The 14,495-nt window shown below is 38.8% G+C and overlaps 1 protein-coding gene across 1 annotated transcript in view; it reads left to right on the top strand.

Moving 5' to 3' along the window:
• The window catches only part of LTN1 (listerin E3 ubiquitin protein ligase 1), an 80,499-nt gene extending 67,507 nt beyond the window's left edge, over window positions 1-12,992 (top strand). Inside the window, exons 26-30 of the mRNA XM_006862509.1 lie at window positions 3,995-4,166; window positions 5,548-5,768; window positions 8,419-8,613; window positions 11,381-11,548; window positions 12,930-12,992. Of these exons, the coding sequence (XP_006862571.1) occupies window positions 3,995-4,166; window positions 5,548-5,768; window positions 8,419-8,613; window positions 11,381-11,548; window positions 12,930-12,992 (819 nt within the window). The remainder of the gene's footprint in view (window positions 1-3,994; window positions 4,167-5,547; window positions 5,769-8,418; window positions 8,614-11,380; window positions 11,549-12,929) is intronic.
• Window positions 12,993-14,495: the final 1,503 nt, after the last annotated feature.

The following is a 14,495-nucleotide window of genomic DNA, read 5'->3' as shown; positions in this document are numbered from 1 at the left end:
CCATAGTCTTCTGTGGCCATGCCACTGTCCCTGGGCCCAGGAGTCCCCAGGTCTCACCATATTGCTGACCAACCAGGTCTCAATCCAGGTGGACAGGAGTCTATTGAACGTGGTGGGACTTAGCTCACAACTTCGTTACTGTCCTTCCTCCACCTCTCCCCAACGTGGTCACCAGCAAGACCACATGCCCACTAATGTATTCCGCTTGAGTCTCAGTCTTGGAAGAGGGTTTTCCCTGTGGGGACCTAGCCACTTGCCTTGATGGCTCCCTGGCAAACAACTTTCAACTGCCGCTACTGTTTTTGACCATTCCTCCTGATTGTTCTTAAAACAAGTATCTTCTGTTCTTCTAGTAGCTCCAGGCTGGTCTCCCACCTCAGAAAACTCTGGGTGGGGATCCAGATTCTACCTATGGTCTGATGCAGTGCAAAGGCTCTGCAAGAAACCTCCTTCACGGGGCAAGCTGTAGCCCCATTTTAGATATTCCAATCAGTTATAGACTGAAGACGGACTTACAAGCTTTCTGTTGTGATGTTTCTTGCTATTCCTTTCTCTTCCTTTCAAGTGTTTATTTTACAATAGTAGGCAAAGGAAACCAAGATTCAAAAGACAGGCAATGATCTCAACATTATTTCCCCTCCATTAACCATTCAAACCCTGCCTCAATCCCTTTATCCCAGAGCCCCATTGTTCCAAGATTGAGCATAATACATCACCTTTCACCTCTGTCCCACCCAGCCCTTGCAAACCTGCCAAAATGTTCTCCCATCCTCCCTGCTCTTCCATTAATCCTCCCCCATTCCAGTGCATTGCCCCCTCCCCCCAAACACCCAAACTATCCTGTGTATATATTCCTTCATTATCTTTTAGTACCATTTTTCCACGAGTGCATTAAAGCCCACCCCCTCCCCAATATAGTAGTATGTATTGGTAGTTCATTTCTTCTTTATGGTTGAGTTAGTGAATAGTATATTTTGCTTATCTGTTCATAAGGTGGAGTCCTGGTGTGGTGCTGCAGGATAATTGCAGTGAACCACAAGGTCAGTTTGGACCGCAAGGTCGGTGATTCAAACCTACGAGCCTCTCTTTGGAAATCCTAGACAGGGTTGCTGTGAGTCAGAACCGACTCAACAGCACTTAACAAACAATTCATCAGTTGATGAACACACAAGTTATTTCCACATATTTTGCTGATTAAAACTGTAGATATATGTTTTCATTTTCCTTGGGTCTATATGAGGGGAAAGGAGCTCTGGTAGCGTAGTGGTTACAAATCGGGCTGCGAACCTTAAGGTCAGAAGTTCGAAACTACCAACCGCTCCGTGGGAGAAAGGTGAGGCTTTCTGTTTCTGCAAAGATTTACAGCCTCGGAAACCCTGTACAGGGTCACTATGGTTCGGAATCGACTTGACAGCGCTTAACAACAACAACAAACTATGAGGGGAGTCCTGGCTTGGTGCTTTGGCTTAATGTGTTGGACTGCAAAGTCATTTGAACTGCAAGGTCAGCAGTTCAGGCTTACCAGCCGCTCCTCAGAAACCCTGTACAGTGTCGCTATGGGTCAGAACCTGCTCCGCAGAAACCCTATACAGTGTCGCTATGGGTCAGAACCCACTCGCCGGCACTTAACAACAACAGTATATGAGGGGACTTCAAAAAGTTTGTGGCAAAATGTAACTAATAGATAAAGGAATTTTCCCATGAACTTTTCGAACTCCCTCTCCCAACATACCTGAGTGGAATTGCTGGCTCATATATATGTGTGTTGTAAAGTCCAGTGATTTAGACTTCTTTCTTTCTTTATTTTTAGACTCATTATTTTGAAATTTTACTTTCCCTTCAATTTTCTGTTTTTAAAATTTTTTAATTTATAAATTTGGAAGAACACTAGTTAATGTGTTGCTACATTGCAAATGATTTCTCTATTTCTACTTTTTTTCTGCTTAACTACTTGGAAGTAAGTTGCAGGCTTACTTTTACCAAAATATGTATTTCCTAAGAAAAACATGGACAATGTTGCTTTGTAAGTGTAATATAATTAAGTTTAATTTTGATGAAATTATATTATCTATTTTATATTTTAAAAGTCTTGGTGTTACTGAAGGTAAGCACTGGACTTCTAACTGCATGGTTGGAATGTAAATCCACCATCATGAGCTCTGGTAGCGTAGTGGTTACGAATTGGGCTGCGAACCGTAAGGTCAGCAGTTTGAAACTACCAGCTGCGCCGTGGGAGAAAGATGAGGCTTTCTGCTCCCGTAAAGATTTATAGCCTCAGAAACCCTGTGCAGGGTCACTATGGGTCGGAACCGACTGCACGGCAGTTAACAACAACTATCATGAGGCTGTCTGTTCCTATAAAGATTTATAGTCTGGGAAACCCTGTACCAGGGTCGCTGTAAGTTAGAATGGACTTGATTGCAGTGGTTGCTTTGTATTTACATTTCCCCAGTAATATCCTTTATAGGAAACACCCCCCCCCCCCACCATTCAGGAGTCAGTCATCAAGTAGTGCGTTGTATTTCGTTTCTTTAACGTATGATTCTTTTGGAGTCCTGATGTGGCACTGCGGGTTAATGCCTTGGACTGCAAAGTTGGTTTGAATCACAAGGTTAGCAGTTCAAGCTTACCAGCTGCTCCTTAGAAACCCTGTACAGGGTCAGTGTGGTTGGAACTGACTTGATAGCACTTAGTAACAACAATAATGCTTCCCCCTTTTTTGTTTCCTTGCTTTCTTGCCAGTGAGCAGCAGGCCAGTTGTTTTATAGCTTGTAGTATAATGTAGGATTGATCTGATTGTTTCCTCATGATTCAATTTTGGATAAACTTTTTGGCAAGAGGACTGACTTATACAGGTGGTGATCAGTATATGGTGATCTTAAGTTTGGTTATTTAGTAAACATAATGTCTTCCAGATTTCTCCATTGTAAAAACACTTTGATCAACACTTTAAAAACCATGTCTGAATCTCTTATCTTCATCCTTGTGTTTGTGCACTTATGGTATTCTGTAAATGTCTTTGTACTACAAGGAAATTATGAGTCTTATCCTCAGGGAATATAGTGGAAGAAGTCAATTTAGAACAGGTATAAAGACGAGATAGCTGCAAAGTAAAAGTGAACACATGTAAACTACACATTATTGAGGAACATTATTCAGGAGCAAGGAGGAGTTCTAAAGCACGAGTCCCATAAACATGCCTCTGGTTCACTTAGTGTTGGCACATTTTCAACCATATGTACATATTTTTATGTGAAAAAATTTGATATTTAGGAAATGAAAAAGTCCCAAGGATCCCTGGTGGTGCAGTGGTTAAAGTGCTTCACTGTGAGCCAGAAAGAAGGTTGTCAGTTCCCAGCAACCAGCTGCTCTGCAGGGAAAAAATGTGGTTGTTGCCTCCAAAAAGATTTACAGCCTTGGAAACTGTGGGGCAGTTCTCTATGAATTGGAATTGACTCAATGGCACTGGGTTTGGTTTTGATAGTTGAGAAGTCCCCAAGCCATTTTGAGCTACTCGTTTGTATTCACTGCCCTGAAGGGATTCTGGAGTGTGTGATATAGGGTGGGGTCAGCCATGAAATTGGGATTTGTTTGAAGCAGGAATTTGAAAGGTTAAGGGCAGCAGCATGAAAGGAGTGTGTGGAAGACAGGGAAGGAGGGTGAGTAAATCATCTGCATTAGTGCAAGGTTTAAGCAGAGATTCCTGACTGCGGTGAGCTTCTTAGTAGGGGACAGTTTAGAAAAATATTTGAAGCGTATGTCTAATAATCGGGTGGTGAAAACATCTGCTAGCTTATGAGAACAGGGGTAAATACCATGCAAGGACACATTTTAGAAAGTAAGACTGGCATGTCTTTTGTAGGACTTTCATGTAATTCAGATTACGGTATTTGTCTATTAATTGTTTTTGTACAGTCATAGTTTAGTTTGTTTTTATTTACTGCTCATCTACAGTTTAATTGGATTTGTTAACAATCTATTTGTACTTCACCAGCTTCGGGCTCTCTATTCTATGTATCTTCGGAAAACAAAGAGTTTGAATAAATTGCTTTACCATCTGTTCAAACTTATGCCAGAAAATCCAACCTATGGAGAGTCAGTTCTTGAGTTCTCAAATAAGGATCCTAAGACATTCTTTACTGAGGAACTTCGTTTGAGTATTAGAGGTCAGTAAAATGTGTATTTGTGTCTTTTCTGAAGCCTAGTCTCAGACAGGAGGTGGTTATTATACTCCAAATATATGGGTCTTGGCTATGAAGTTAAGGTGAAAGATATTTCATATTTCTTTAAACATGATACAGCATTTGATCTTGTGGATAAAGTGAAGAATTTGTAAGTTTTGAAGTTTAGTATGTTGAGGCTGTTATTTTTAACAATAAATATAATTTGTTATGAAATAAGTAGACTTCAATTGGGCAGAGATGAGTAAAATTTATTTCCTTTCCTTTGGGGGCTCAACTTTTAATTGAGGGCATAGGTATGCATGCATCTAGTTATATTAGTTATGGCACTGTGGGTTAATGTGCTGGACTGCAAGACTGGCGGTTCAAGCTCACTAGCCGCTCCTTGGAAACGATAAAGGGTCGCTATGAGTCAGAACTGACTCGACGGCACTTAACAACAACAATAACAACAGCTATACAACTAATGAATAAGTAAGATTGGAGAGAAATTGATGCATTTGAATTATGTGTTGGTGAAGAATATTGAAAGTACCATGGACTGCCAGAAAAGCAAACTAATTTCTCTTGGAAGAACTGCAGCTACACTGATCCGTAGAAGCAAGGATGGTGAGACTCCGTCTCTCATACTTAGGGCATGTTGTCAGGAGGGATGAATCCCTAGAAAAAGGACATCATGCATGGTAAAGTAGAAGGTCATAGAAAAAGAGGAAGACGACTGACCCCCAAAGAAATGGATTGACCGAGTGACTCAGTCATAACAACGATTCTGAGGCTGGCACAGGACCAGGCAGTGTTGTTGTGCGTATTGTTGCTGTGAGTTGGAAACTACTTGACAGCACGTAACAACAACAAGATCTATACTGCAGTTTTTTACACATGACTTCTAAGAACAGGCCTTTTAGAAATGCTTTGAATAGCCAAGGTTAGGATTGTATCTTGTGACTATTAAAGTGGATATCCTACAACTTTGGCTTAGCTCAGTGAACTCTGGAGAGAGTAAAAGAAGCCATATTCCTTTTCTTAATTTATAACAGAAGATTTTTAATTGTTTCGCCTATTTTTAGACATTTTATCTGTGTTCATTCACTTGGAATACAGGATGTTATTTATAGGCATTTTTTTCAGTGTTAGTGGTGACTTTCACGCTATACTTTTTGCCTTTCTTAGGTTTATTTTGAAAATGTGGGAGGAAACTAGTACTCTAGGAGTACTGTTTTTTTTTTTTTTTGTATGCTTTTTTTATGAGCTATGCCACTATTGTTAAGGAACTGCTTGGTGGTTTTCTAAGGAAAATACTAATACTAGTCTGTTATTCTATATAAGAAATATGTTCTCCTAACTAAGAATTTGTTTTTTCCCTCAGAAACAGCAACCCTTCCATACCAAATTCCACACTTGGCTTGTTCTGTCTATCGTATGACATTAAAAGACTTGCCTGCTATGGTTAGGCTGTGGTGGAATAGCAGTGAGAAGCGTATTTTTAATATCGTGGATAGATTTACAAGCAAGTATGTCAGCAGTGTCCTTTCTTTTCAAGAAATATCTTCTGTGCAAACAAGTACGCAACTGTTTAATGGCATGACGGTTAGTATTTGCTTAACTTTCTTTAGAAAAGTTATTTGAATATTGGTTATATCTGTCATTGTAGTGAATACCATCATACAATTGTAGCCTTTGGGTTGAACTTTACAGGAATTGTCTGATCTGTTTTCTGAAGTTTGTCTGTTAAATCTCAAAAGCATGGATTAAAATGGTGGTATGTAGTAGCGTAGTGGTTACGAATCAGGCTGCAAACCACAAGGTCAGCAGTTTGAAACTACCAGCTGTTCCACGGGAGAAAGATGAGGCTTTATGCTCCCATAAAGATTTACAGCCTTGGAACCCTGTACAGGGTCCCTATGAGTTGGAACTGACTTCACGGCACATAACAACAACAAATCATTTTATGGATTTGTTTATTCACCAGATAGTTTTTGAACATACATAAGTTCATATACAGTAAACATTGGAACACTTTCTAGATGTCAGACACTATATGCCAGTCGCTGGGGAATGACCAGTTTAGTAGGGTTGGAGCTCTGGTAGCGCAGTGGTTACGAATCAGGCTGTGAACCGCAAGGTCAGAAGTTTGAAACTACCAGCTGTTCTGTGGGAGAAAGATGAGGCTTTCTGCTCCCATAAAGATTTACAGCCTCGGAAGCCCTTTACAGGGTCACTTTGAGTTGGAACCGACTCCATGGCGCTTAATAACAACAACAACAATAGCATAAAATTTAACAGTTGGAAAAGACCAGTGTTTTGCATTGGGAACTTGAAAGCATCACATAAAGAGGCAGTATGCTTTGAGATCAGAGAGGTAAAAAGTTACATCTGGCTGAGTAGATTAGGTGAGACCTCATGGAGGAGGATTGTATTGAAATGGGCAGGATTTTGTTCAGTGAAAACTGAAGGGAAAGGTATTTAATACAGATAAAATAGTATGGTAAAAACAACAAACAGAAGATGCATTCCTATCTGGAGAACTGCTGCGTCCTGAGCTTTTTTGATCCTGAACTGTGTCCTCTTCACTTCCCTAATAAACCCTGTAACCAGGAGTATTGTTATGAGTTCTGTGGGGCCATTGTAATGGATTATCAAACCAGATGTGAAGTAGAGAGTGCTGTGGGAGGGATGGTTAGTATTAGAATAGGGTAAGGAAGGTTGTAGGGTGGAAGTCCACTTCATAGGACTCGGCCTTGGACTGATTTTGAGTTTCATTCTCTTTTGAAGTCAGGGAAGTCAGACATGGTTGTCACATAGTTTTTCAACCCTACTACATCCCTTGTATTTCCCCTTCAGATTTTTTGTTTCCAAAACTTAACATTTCAAAGGAACATGATTTGAGTCCTTTAAGGATGCCAAAATTATTATTATTATTTTAAATGTTTTATTGTGAATTACATGATAGTTTACATGGGGGAACTTTAGTTTTACATTCATTCCATCGTATATCATTTCATTGCCATGGTTCCAATCCCCTCCATGCATCCTCAACCACCCAAAGGGTATATTCCAGAAACCTGCCCACTACACTTCCCCTTCCTCCCCCCTGTTTTCAGCCCACAGTCTCTTTCCCTCTCTGGGTCCAAAGTCCCCAGTCATTTCATCACTCCGCATCATCATCTCTGCCTCCATCTCAGGCGTCTCTGTTTCTCTGGGTAGGGTCCCGCTCTTGGCTCTTCTCCGTTGATGGTCCCAGAGGTCTCCGCCCCTATCCTGGAGATTTAATCACTCCCTTCCTTGTTACAAAACTTCTACCTTTGCATTTCCAACCCTCATAGTCCGTCCTGATAAGCATTATTCACTACTGTATCACGAGTTACCCATCTGTATCTCCTTTCATCACTCTGCCCAGACAGATTGAATAGTACCTACTGGAGATTCTGCCTTCCGCCATGCTCCCTAGCATTAGGTTCCCTCTTGAAAGCTTGTAAGCCAGTCACTTCTTGCCTTTGTAGTCCCCCCCTCCCCATTTGAGTATCCAATGTCCAAGCTGCCCTTCTCTGTTCACTCTGTGTGTGGGGGTGTGTGTGAATGTCAAAATTACTTTTTTTGAAGTGTAAATCTTCTAAATCAGCCCCGAATATCTTCATGGAATGGTTCTCATCCATTCACTGATTCTGACTAGTAATGACCTGATAGGACAAAATAGAACTCCATAGGATTTCCAAGAGTGTAAACCTGTATGGGAGCTGACACCTCAACTTTCTCCCTCAGAGGGATATTGGGTTTGAACCCCTAACCATGCGATTGATTAGCTCAACACTTAACCCAGTACATCAACAACTTCTTAGCCAGAGAAAGTATAGAGAAACAGAAACACCTCCTTCAGAAATGTTTAAGCCTAGATGAAAGATATATCAAGAAACAGTAGCTTCACATTTTAATGTTTTTGTTCAACAAAGGTTTGTATGATTTTGTAGCGATACATTTCACTTTCCTCATATAAGATGATGCTGTGGTTTTTAGCCTGGAAATGGGAAAGTCAGAAGGTGTTTGTAAAGGATGATTAATTTGTGTTTTAAGTATGCTGAGCTGATTGAGTATTTAAAACTACTTATTAAATATCTCAGGTCAAATCAGTGAGTCTGTCTTATCTGTAATTTTCTGTGAAGAAAACTTTGATGGCTACTAACCAAACTATCAACAGAAAGGAGAGAAATTTGAGGGGGAAATTGTCTTTTGTTTGTTGCAGGTTAAAGCTCGAGCTACCACTCGAGAAGTAATGGCTACTTATACTATTGAGGATATAGTTATTGAACTTATAATACAGCTGCCTTCAAATTACCCCCTGGGTTCAATAACCGTGGAAAGCGGGAAAAGAGTTGGAGTGGCTATGCAGCAGTGGCGGAATTGGATGTTGCAGTTAAGCACTTACCTTACCCATCAGGTAAATTTCTGCTTCCAAGTTTGGCTTTCTAACCCAGGGAAAGTCTGATGATCTTCTATTTGAACAGGTTATAAAACTTAAAAATAGAAATAAAGATAGTATATTTCCTTAGATAATCACAGTTTTGCTTAAATGACTTGAACCTACCAGCTGTGTTTTCATTTTTTTAAGTTTTTATTGTGAATTGAGTGATAGTTTACATGGGAGAACATCGGTTTTATACTCATCGTTTCATTGCAATAATTACAATCCACTCCATTCATCATCATTCAATAGTATTTGTTTCTATTCCCTCTGATTTTTTTTGGATGCACACAGAAACACTCAGGAATATATAATCGTTTACATTCTGCAAGCCTTCCCCCTGGCCGCTAGCACACAGTCTTTCTATTCCCATGAGTCTAGAGTCCTCAGCTGCACTCTCTTTCCATGTCCTCATGTCTGCTTCCATTTCTGATGTCACGGCTTCTCTAGATAGGGTCCCACATTCTGCTTATGCTTTTCTCCCTTGATGGTCCTAGAGATCTCTGTTCCTGGAATGTAAGATTAATTACTCCCTCCTTTTTGTTACAAAACTTCTAGCTTTATAATTGTGACAATTATAAAAATAGCCATGATAAGTTACTCATTACTGAATCCTTAAGAATTTTATCCCCATCTCCTTACACCAGATCCGTCTAGACAAGATGAAAACTGTTCAGTAGGGGTTCTACCTTCCCCTGCACACACTAAAACGAAACTCCCTCTTGAAAACTTGTAAGCCAGTCACTTTGTGCCTTTATAGGCCCCCCCTATTTTAGGTAGCCAATGTCTAAGTTTCCCATCCCTATCAACCCTGTGTACAGAGGGGGAATGGGAATGATCCTTGATGTGAAGATTCCTTCTCTCTCAGTTGTTATTTTGAGCTATTACATCCATAAGTATAGGTCTAGTTCATCAAATTGTAGCAATTTAGACTTGTTTCCTTTATCAAAAATTATTTTTATCTTCCTCTAGTCAGGTTCTGATCATCAAGCCATTGAAGCTAGGTCAAAATGGGTACTGTCTGCAAGTTTAGGTGTTTTTGTGCATTTCCCCTCACTTCATATCAGCTGGATGCTTCATTCTCAGCTCTAGCCCTCTGTGGCTATATCCTTGTCCATGGGCTCGTGAGTTCCCAGGTCTTGCCATACTTTGGACCAACCAGCTCTTCCTCTTCTCTCTCTCATCTCTAAGTTGACAGGAGTTTATGGCACGTGGTCATACTTGGCCCATATCATCATTGTTGCCTTTCTCCGTCTTCCATTCACCAGAAGACCAATGTAGTCTTCAGTATGCTTACATGCCTGCTTATGTATTCCCTTTGAGTTTCAGTCTTGGAAGGGGGTTTGTCTTGAAGGGACTAGATTGCTTGCCTTGATGGCTTCCCGGCAAACAACTTGCTTGTTCTTTTAGCTAATCAGACTGCCGTTTTTGTTTTTGATTTTTCCTGTGCTGGTTTTTCTTTCAAGAAGTATCTTCTGTTCGTCTAGCAGCTCCAGTCTGGTCTGCTTTGTCCTTTCAGGTGGGAATGTCCCGCCTCAGAAGGTTCTGAGTGGGGACCAGGATTCCACCTAATGTCTTATACACTATAAAGGCTCCGCAAGTGCCTCTTTCACCGGGCAAGTTCTAGCACCCCTTTTAGGTATTTCAGTCAGTTAAAGGCTGAAGACAGGATTACAAGCTTTCTGTAATCATGTTTCAGAATATTCCTTTCTATCTCATTCAAGTGTCCATGTGTTTTAATTTTTAAAGCTCTAATTCTTTGCTTCTTGAGGGAAATTGATTGCTTCATTGACATCCTACAGGATACAGAACAATACATGTTGTGTGAAGTTGACTCAGTGGGCTAGAGTAGAACTGCCCTGTAGGGTTTCTTAGGCTGTGATCTTTACAGGAGCAGTTCACCTGACCTTTTCTCTTGAGGAACCACTGCTAGGTTCAAACTGCTACTTTCTCGTTAGCATTCTAGTTGGACCCTTGGAGATCCTTATTAAGGAATTTACATGCAAGTGTGAAACTTTTTAAAGATATCCGACAGGTTAATGTCTTCTGAGCTACTTTCACATTTACCTTTCAACTCTTCTTTGGTCAAAGAAACGTCAGTACTTTCAAAGATAAAGCATTTGACCTTTAAACAAATTTTAGGTTTTCTCCAGTTGTGCATGCACATTGTGATATCTCACAGGCTTTCTGCGGTCAATAAAAATATTACAGAACAAGTGTATCAAAATCAGTAATTGATAAGGTGAGATAACTAGTTTCATCATTGTCAGTTATAACTTAGGAGAATTGATCTAAATGTTTTAATTTTTAAAAGGATATTATCAAACAAAATGAGACTTAAAGACTTAAAGTATTGATGCAGAAACCTTCCTTCTAAGTCTGTCTTGAGTGAAGAAAAATTACATCGGGTTCCTAAGCTATGAAAGGTCATTTCAGAAACCAACATTAAAAGCTTAGAAGATGTGAAGATAGCTGAGCACCACAATCTATTCTTAGAATTATAATTCTACTTTGAAAATTTGTGAAATTTAATAATAGTAATGATGATGTCCTGGTAGGGTGCTGTGAGTTTATGACTACAGAATCAGTTTGAACTGTAAGATCGGCGGTTCAAGCTTACAAGCCACTCCTCAGAAACGCTGTACAGGGTTGCTATGGGTCAGAACTGACTTGATGGCACTTACCAGCAACAACGATAATGTGCACTGTGTATTGACTCTTAAAATTTTTTTTTTCTTAACAGAATGGAAGTATTATGGAAGGCTTAGCATTATGGAAAAATAATGTCGATAAACGTTTTGAGGGTGTCGAAGACTGCATGATCTGTTTCTCAGTCATTCATGGTTTCAACTATTCTCTTCCCAAAAAAGCCTGTAGGACATGCAAGAAAAAGTTCCATTCAGCCTGTTTGGTAAGTCTAAAGATAAAGAAACTTTTGTAACATTTTATGTATATTATATGAGGTGAGGGGGCTTCAAAAAGTTCATGGAAATTGAAATTATGAAATTTTTCCATGGATTTTTTAAAGCTCCCTGATACATACATATAACTTTGGAAAAGAAAACAATGGATGTCAGGCTTTTAACTTTAATGGGAGACATTGAAAAATTATTTTTCAAAATTTATAAAAGATAATTAGTAATTTACTAAGACTGGTAGCATCAAATAAATGGATATTTCTTGTGTGTATCTCAACACTCAAGACATAAATGGTTTTGTGACTCTGCACATCAATGGTATATTGCAGAGTACAAGAATTACATTGGGGACAGGAATGTTGACAGTTCGGAGGGAGGTACACTTTTTAAGATGAAATAAAAATTGAAAGTAAAAAGGGGAGGGAAGGAAAAGAAAATATGTTTGTATGTATATCATACAACAAGCTTATTTTTATATACTCATACACAAATATATGTATGCATGTGTGCATTGTGTATGTGTTATGAAGCATTGATGGTTCAGTGGTCAAATTCTCACCTTCCATGGAGTCCTGGTTTGGCACTGTAGGACAAGCACTAGACTGCTAGATGTAAAGAGACAGTTCAAACCCACCAACCACTCCTTAGAAACCCTATACAGGGCTGCTGCTCGGAGTCAGAATTGACTTGACGGCATTTTAAAAATAAAATGTAGTAGACATTGATTCCTGGCTATTTCACCTCGTACACAGCCACCAAGCCTCTGTAACTGGAGGCCTGTATGTTAACTGAGATACTGAACAGGTTTCTGTGGAACTTCCAGACTAACACAACCTAGAAAGAAAGACCTGCTGATCTGTTTCTGAGAATCAACCAGTGAAAACCTTGTGGGTTGCACAGGTCTGATCTGCAGCTAATCATAGGAATGGTGCATGAGGATGCTTCAGAGTAGTAAAATATGAGAACATATATGGTATGTCAACCTAAAAAAGTATAAAATGATATAATTCCTAATCATAGATGAGAAAAGCAACCTTCATAAGGTGGTAAGCAAGCTGCTGAGGATTTTACACCTAATGAGTAGTACAGCTGTCTGGCACCAGAGCCCTTTGCTGTTTTTAGACATTATATTGAAAGGATTAATTACTTCCGTACATATGTTGGTGATTATGTGCATGTGCCTAGATAGAATCATTGGTAATGTAGCCTTTGGAACTAATGTTCAGTTGTGTTAGTTTTGGAGATAATTGGAGAGAGCAAATATTTTCATTAGTGTTCTTTTTTCACTGATTGATTTAAGGTTACTTTAGATATGTGTCTTTAAGATACCCACTTTAAAAATTATTTTAACATGAAAACCTTTTTCCTTTTCAGTACAAATGGTTTACGTCTAGCAACAAATCCACTTGTCCACTCTGTCGTGAGACCTTTTTCTGAGATACTTTTCACTGGAAATGATTCCTGAAGTAAATACATTGAATTTGGATCCATTTTTAAAGTGCTGATGTGCAGAAGCAGTGAGCATTACATTTAAACAGAAGTTTCTCTGGAAAATTATTTCGGTTCATGTAATGATCCTAAAATCAGGTTTACTTACCTTTAGATTGCTTTGTAAATGTTTAAAAATCATTTCTGTTACATAAGAATATTACATATTTGAGAGGCAATATTTATATTAATAGTTTAATCTATTTGTATATTTTAAAATAAACATGAGAAAACCCTAAACTATAGAATATGAACTTGTGAAAGCATTATACCAACTGTATTAGACTGATGATAAATCTGTTCAGTCTGGTTATCTGTATTGTAGAACAGTCCAAGTGAGGCAGGATGAATTAAGAGGTTTAATGATTTACGTCTACAGATATTTTAAGATTTATTTATTAGTTTGACAACAAAAATACTTAGAAATATTCTGATATTTTTTAATTATTAAAAGGACTAAGCTACTTAATATGGCTTATCTTAAGCTATTTGAAGCATGCCATGAAATTCTATATAAGAGTGTAAACTGATTTTAAGGTGCCTCCATTTATCAAGGGTTATGAAATTTCAAATGTTAAATTCATGACACTGACACTTTGCTTGTGAAAGAATTTCCATCTATTAGTGAACTGTGTTACAAACTTACCAGTGAACTTATTACTCAGTTTGAAAGAGTCTCCAGAGGGTGAGAAATTTTGAGAAATAGGAATGCGATTATTTCATTCATGAAGCAGCGAGGATGAGAGGAAAATAATGAGTATTTCTGAAATACAAGGTCTGGTGGAAAAACAAACCATTTGCAAGTGTTGGGGGGAAGCCGTCAATTTTGTAAGCAAAATTTTGCAATTATTACTGGCCAAAGTTACACTAATTAAGGGATTTTTGGGAGCCAATTCTTTTCAGCCTTCAGAACTAAAAGCTAAGAGTTAAGTAAAATTCTGTATGGTAGGCTGAAGTGGAGTAGCTAAATATCTGTCTTTTGTCCCGACACTATTACCTTTAATAATTGTGCCCAAAATTTAGAAGTATGGAAATTTGGGGCCTGGAATACTTCTGTTGCAGTCTTCCATTTCATGGGAAATATTAACATATGTAATAGCTAGGCTAGTAGAAATCAGTTTCTCGTGTCTGTTGCAAATACTATACTGGCAAAAACAATTGATGTTAAATAAAGTGACTGCTTTCCATCACCTGGATAAAATGACTATTGTTGCAATAGTATCAATGTGGTCAGAGGATTTTTGTCAGTATGGGCATTTACAGATGCAGTTTCCAACCCAGGTTTGTTTGTCTCCTATTCGTTTTTCTATGTGGTAGTTATTATCTTCTAGTCTTGAGGCTTAAGGAGTCAGTAAGTGAAGTATAGATCGCAAAATTCTACTACCTCTTCTTAACCCATCTTAAAATATTCTCTTTCTGTGTCTCTTTCCAGTGTAATAAGTGAAAAGATTT

This window comes from Chrysochloris asiatica, unplaced genomic scaffold (assembly GCF_000296735.1).
Source record: "Chrysochloris asiatica unplaced genomic scaffold, ChrAsi1.0 scaffold00049, whole genome shotgun sequence".
NCBI classification, from domain to species: Eukaryota; Metazoa; Chordata; class Mammalia; order Afrosoricida; family Chrysochloridae; genus Chrysochloris; species Chrysochloris asiatica.
The sequence above is the reverse complement of the archived record's forward strand: the minus strand, read 5'-3'. Positions and strand labels throughout refer to the sequence as shown.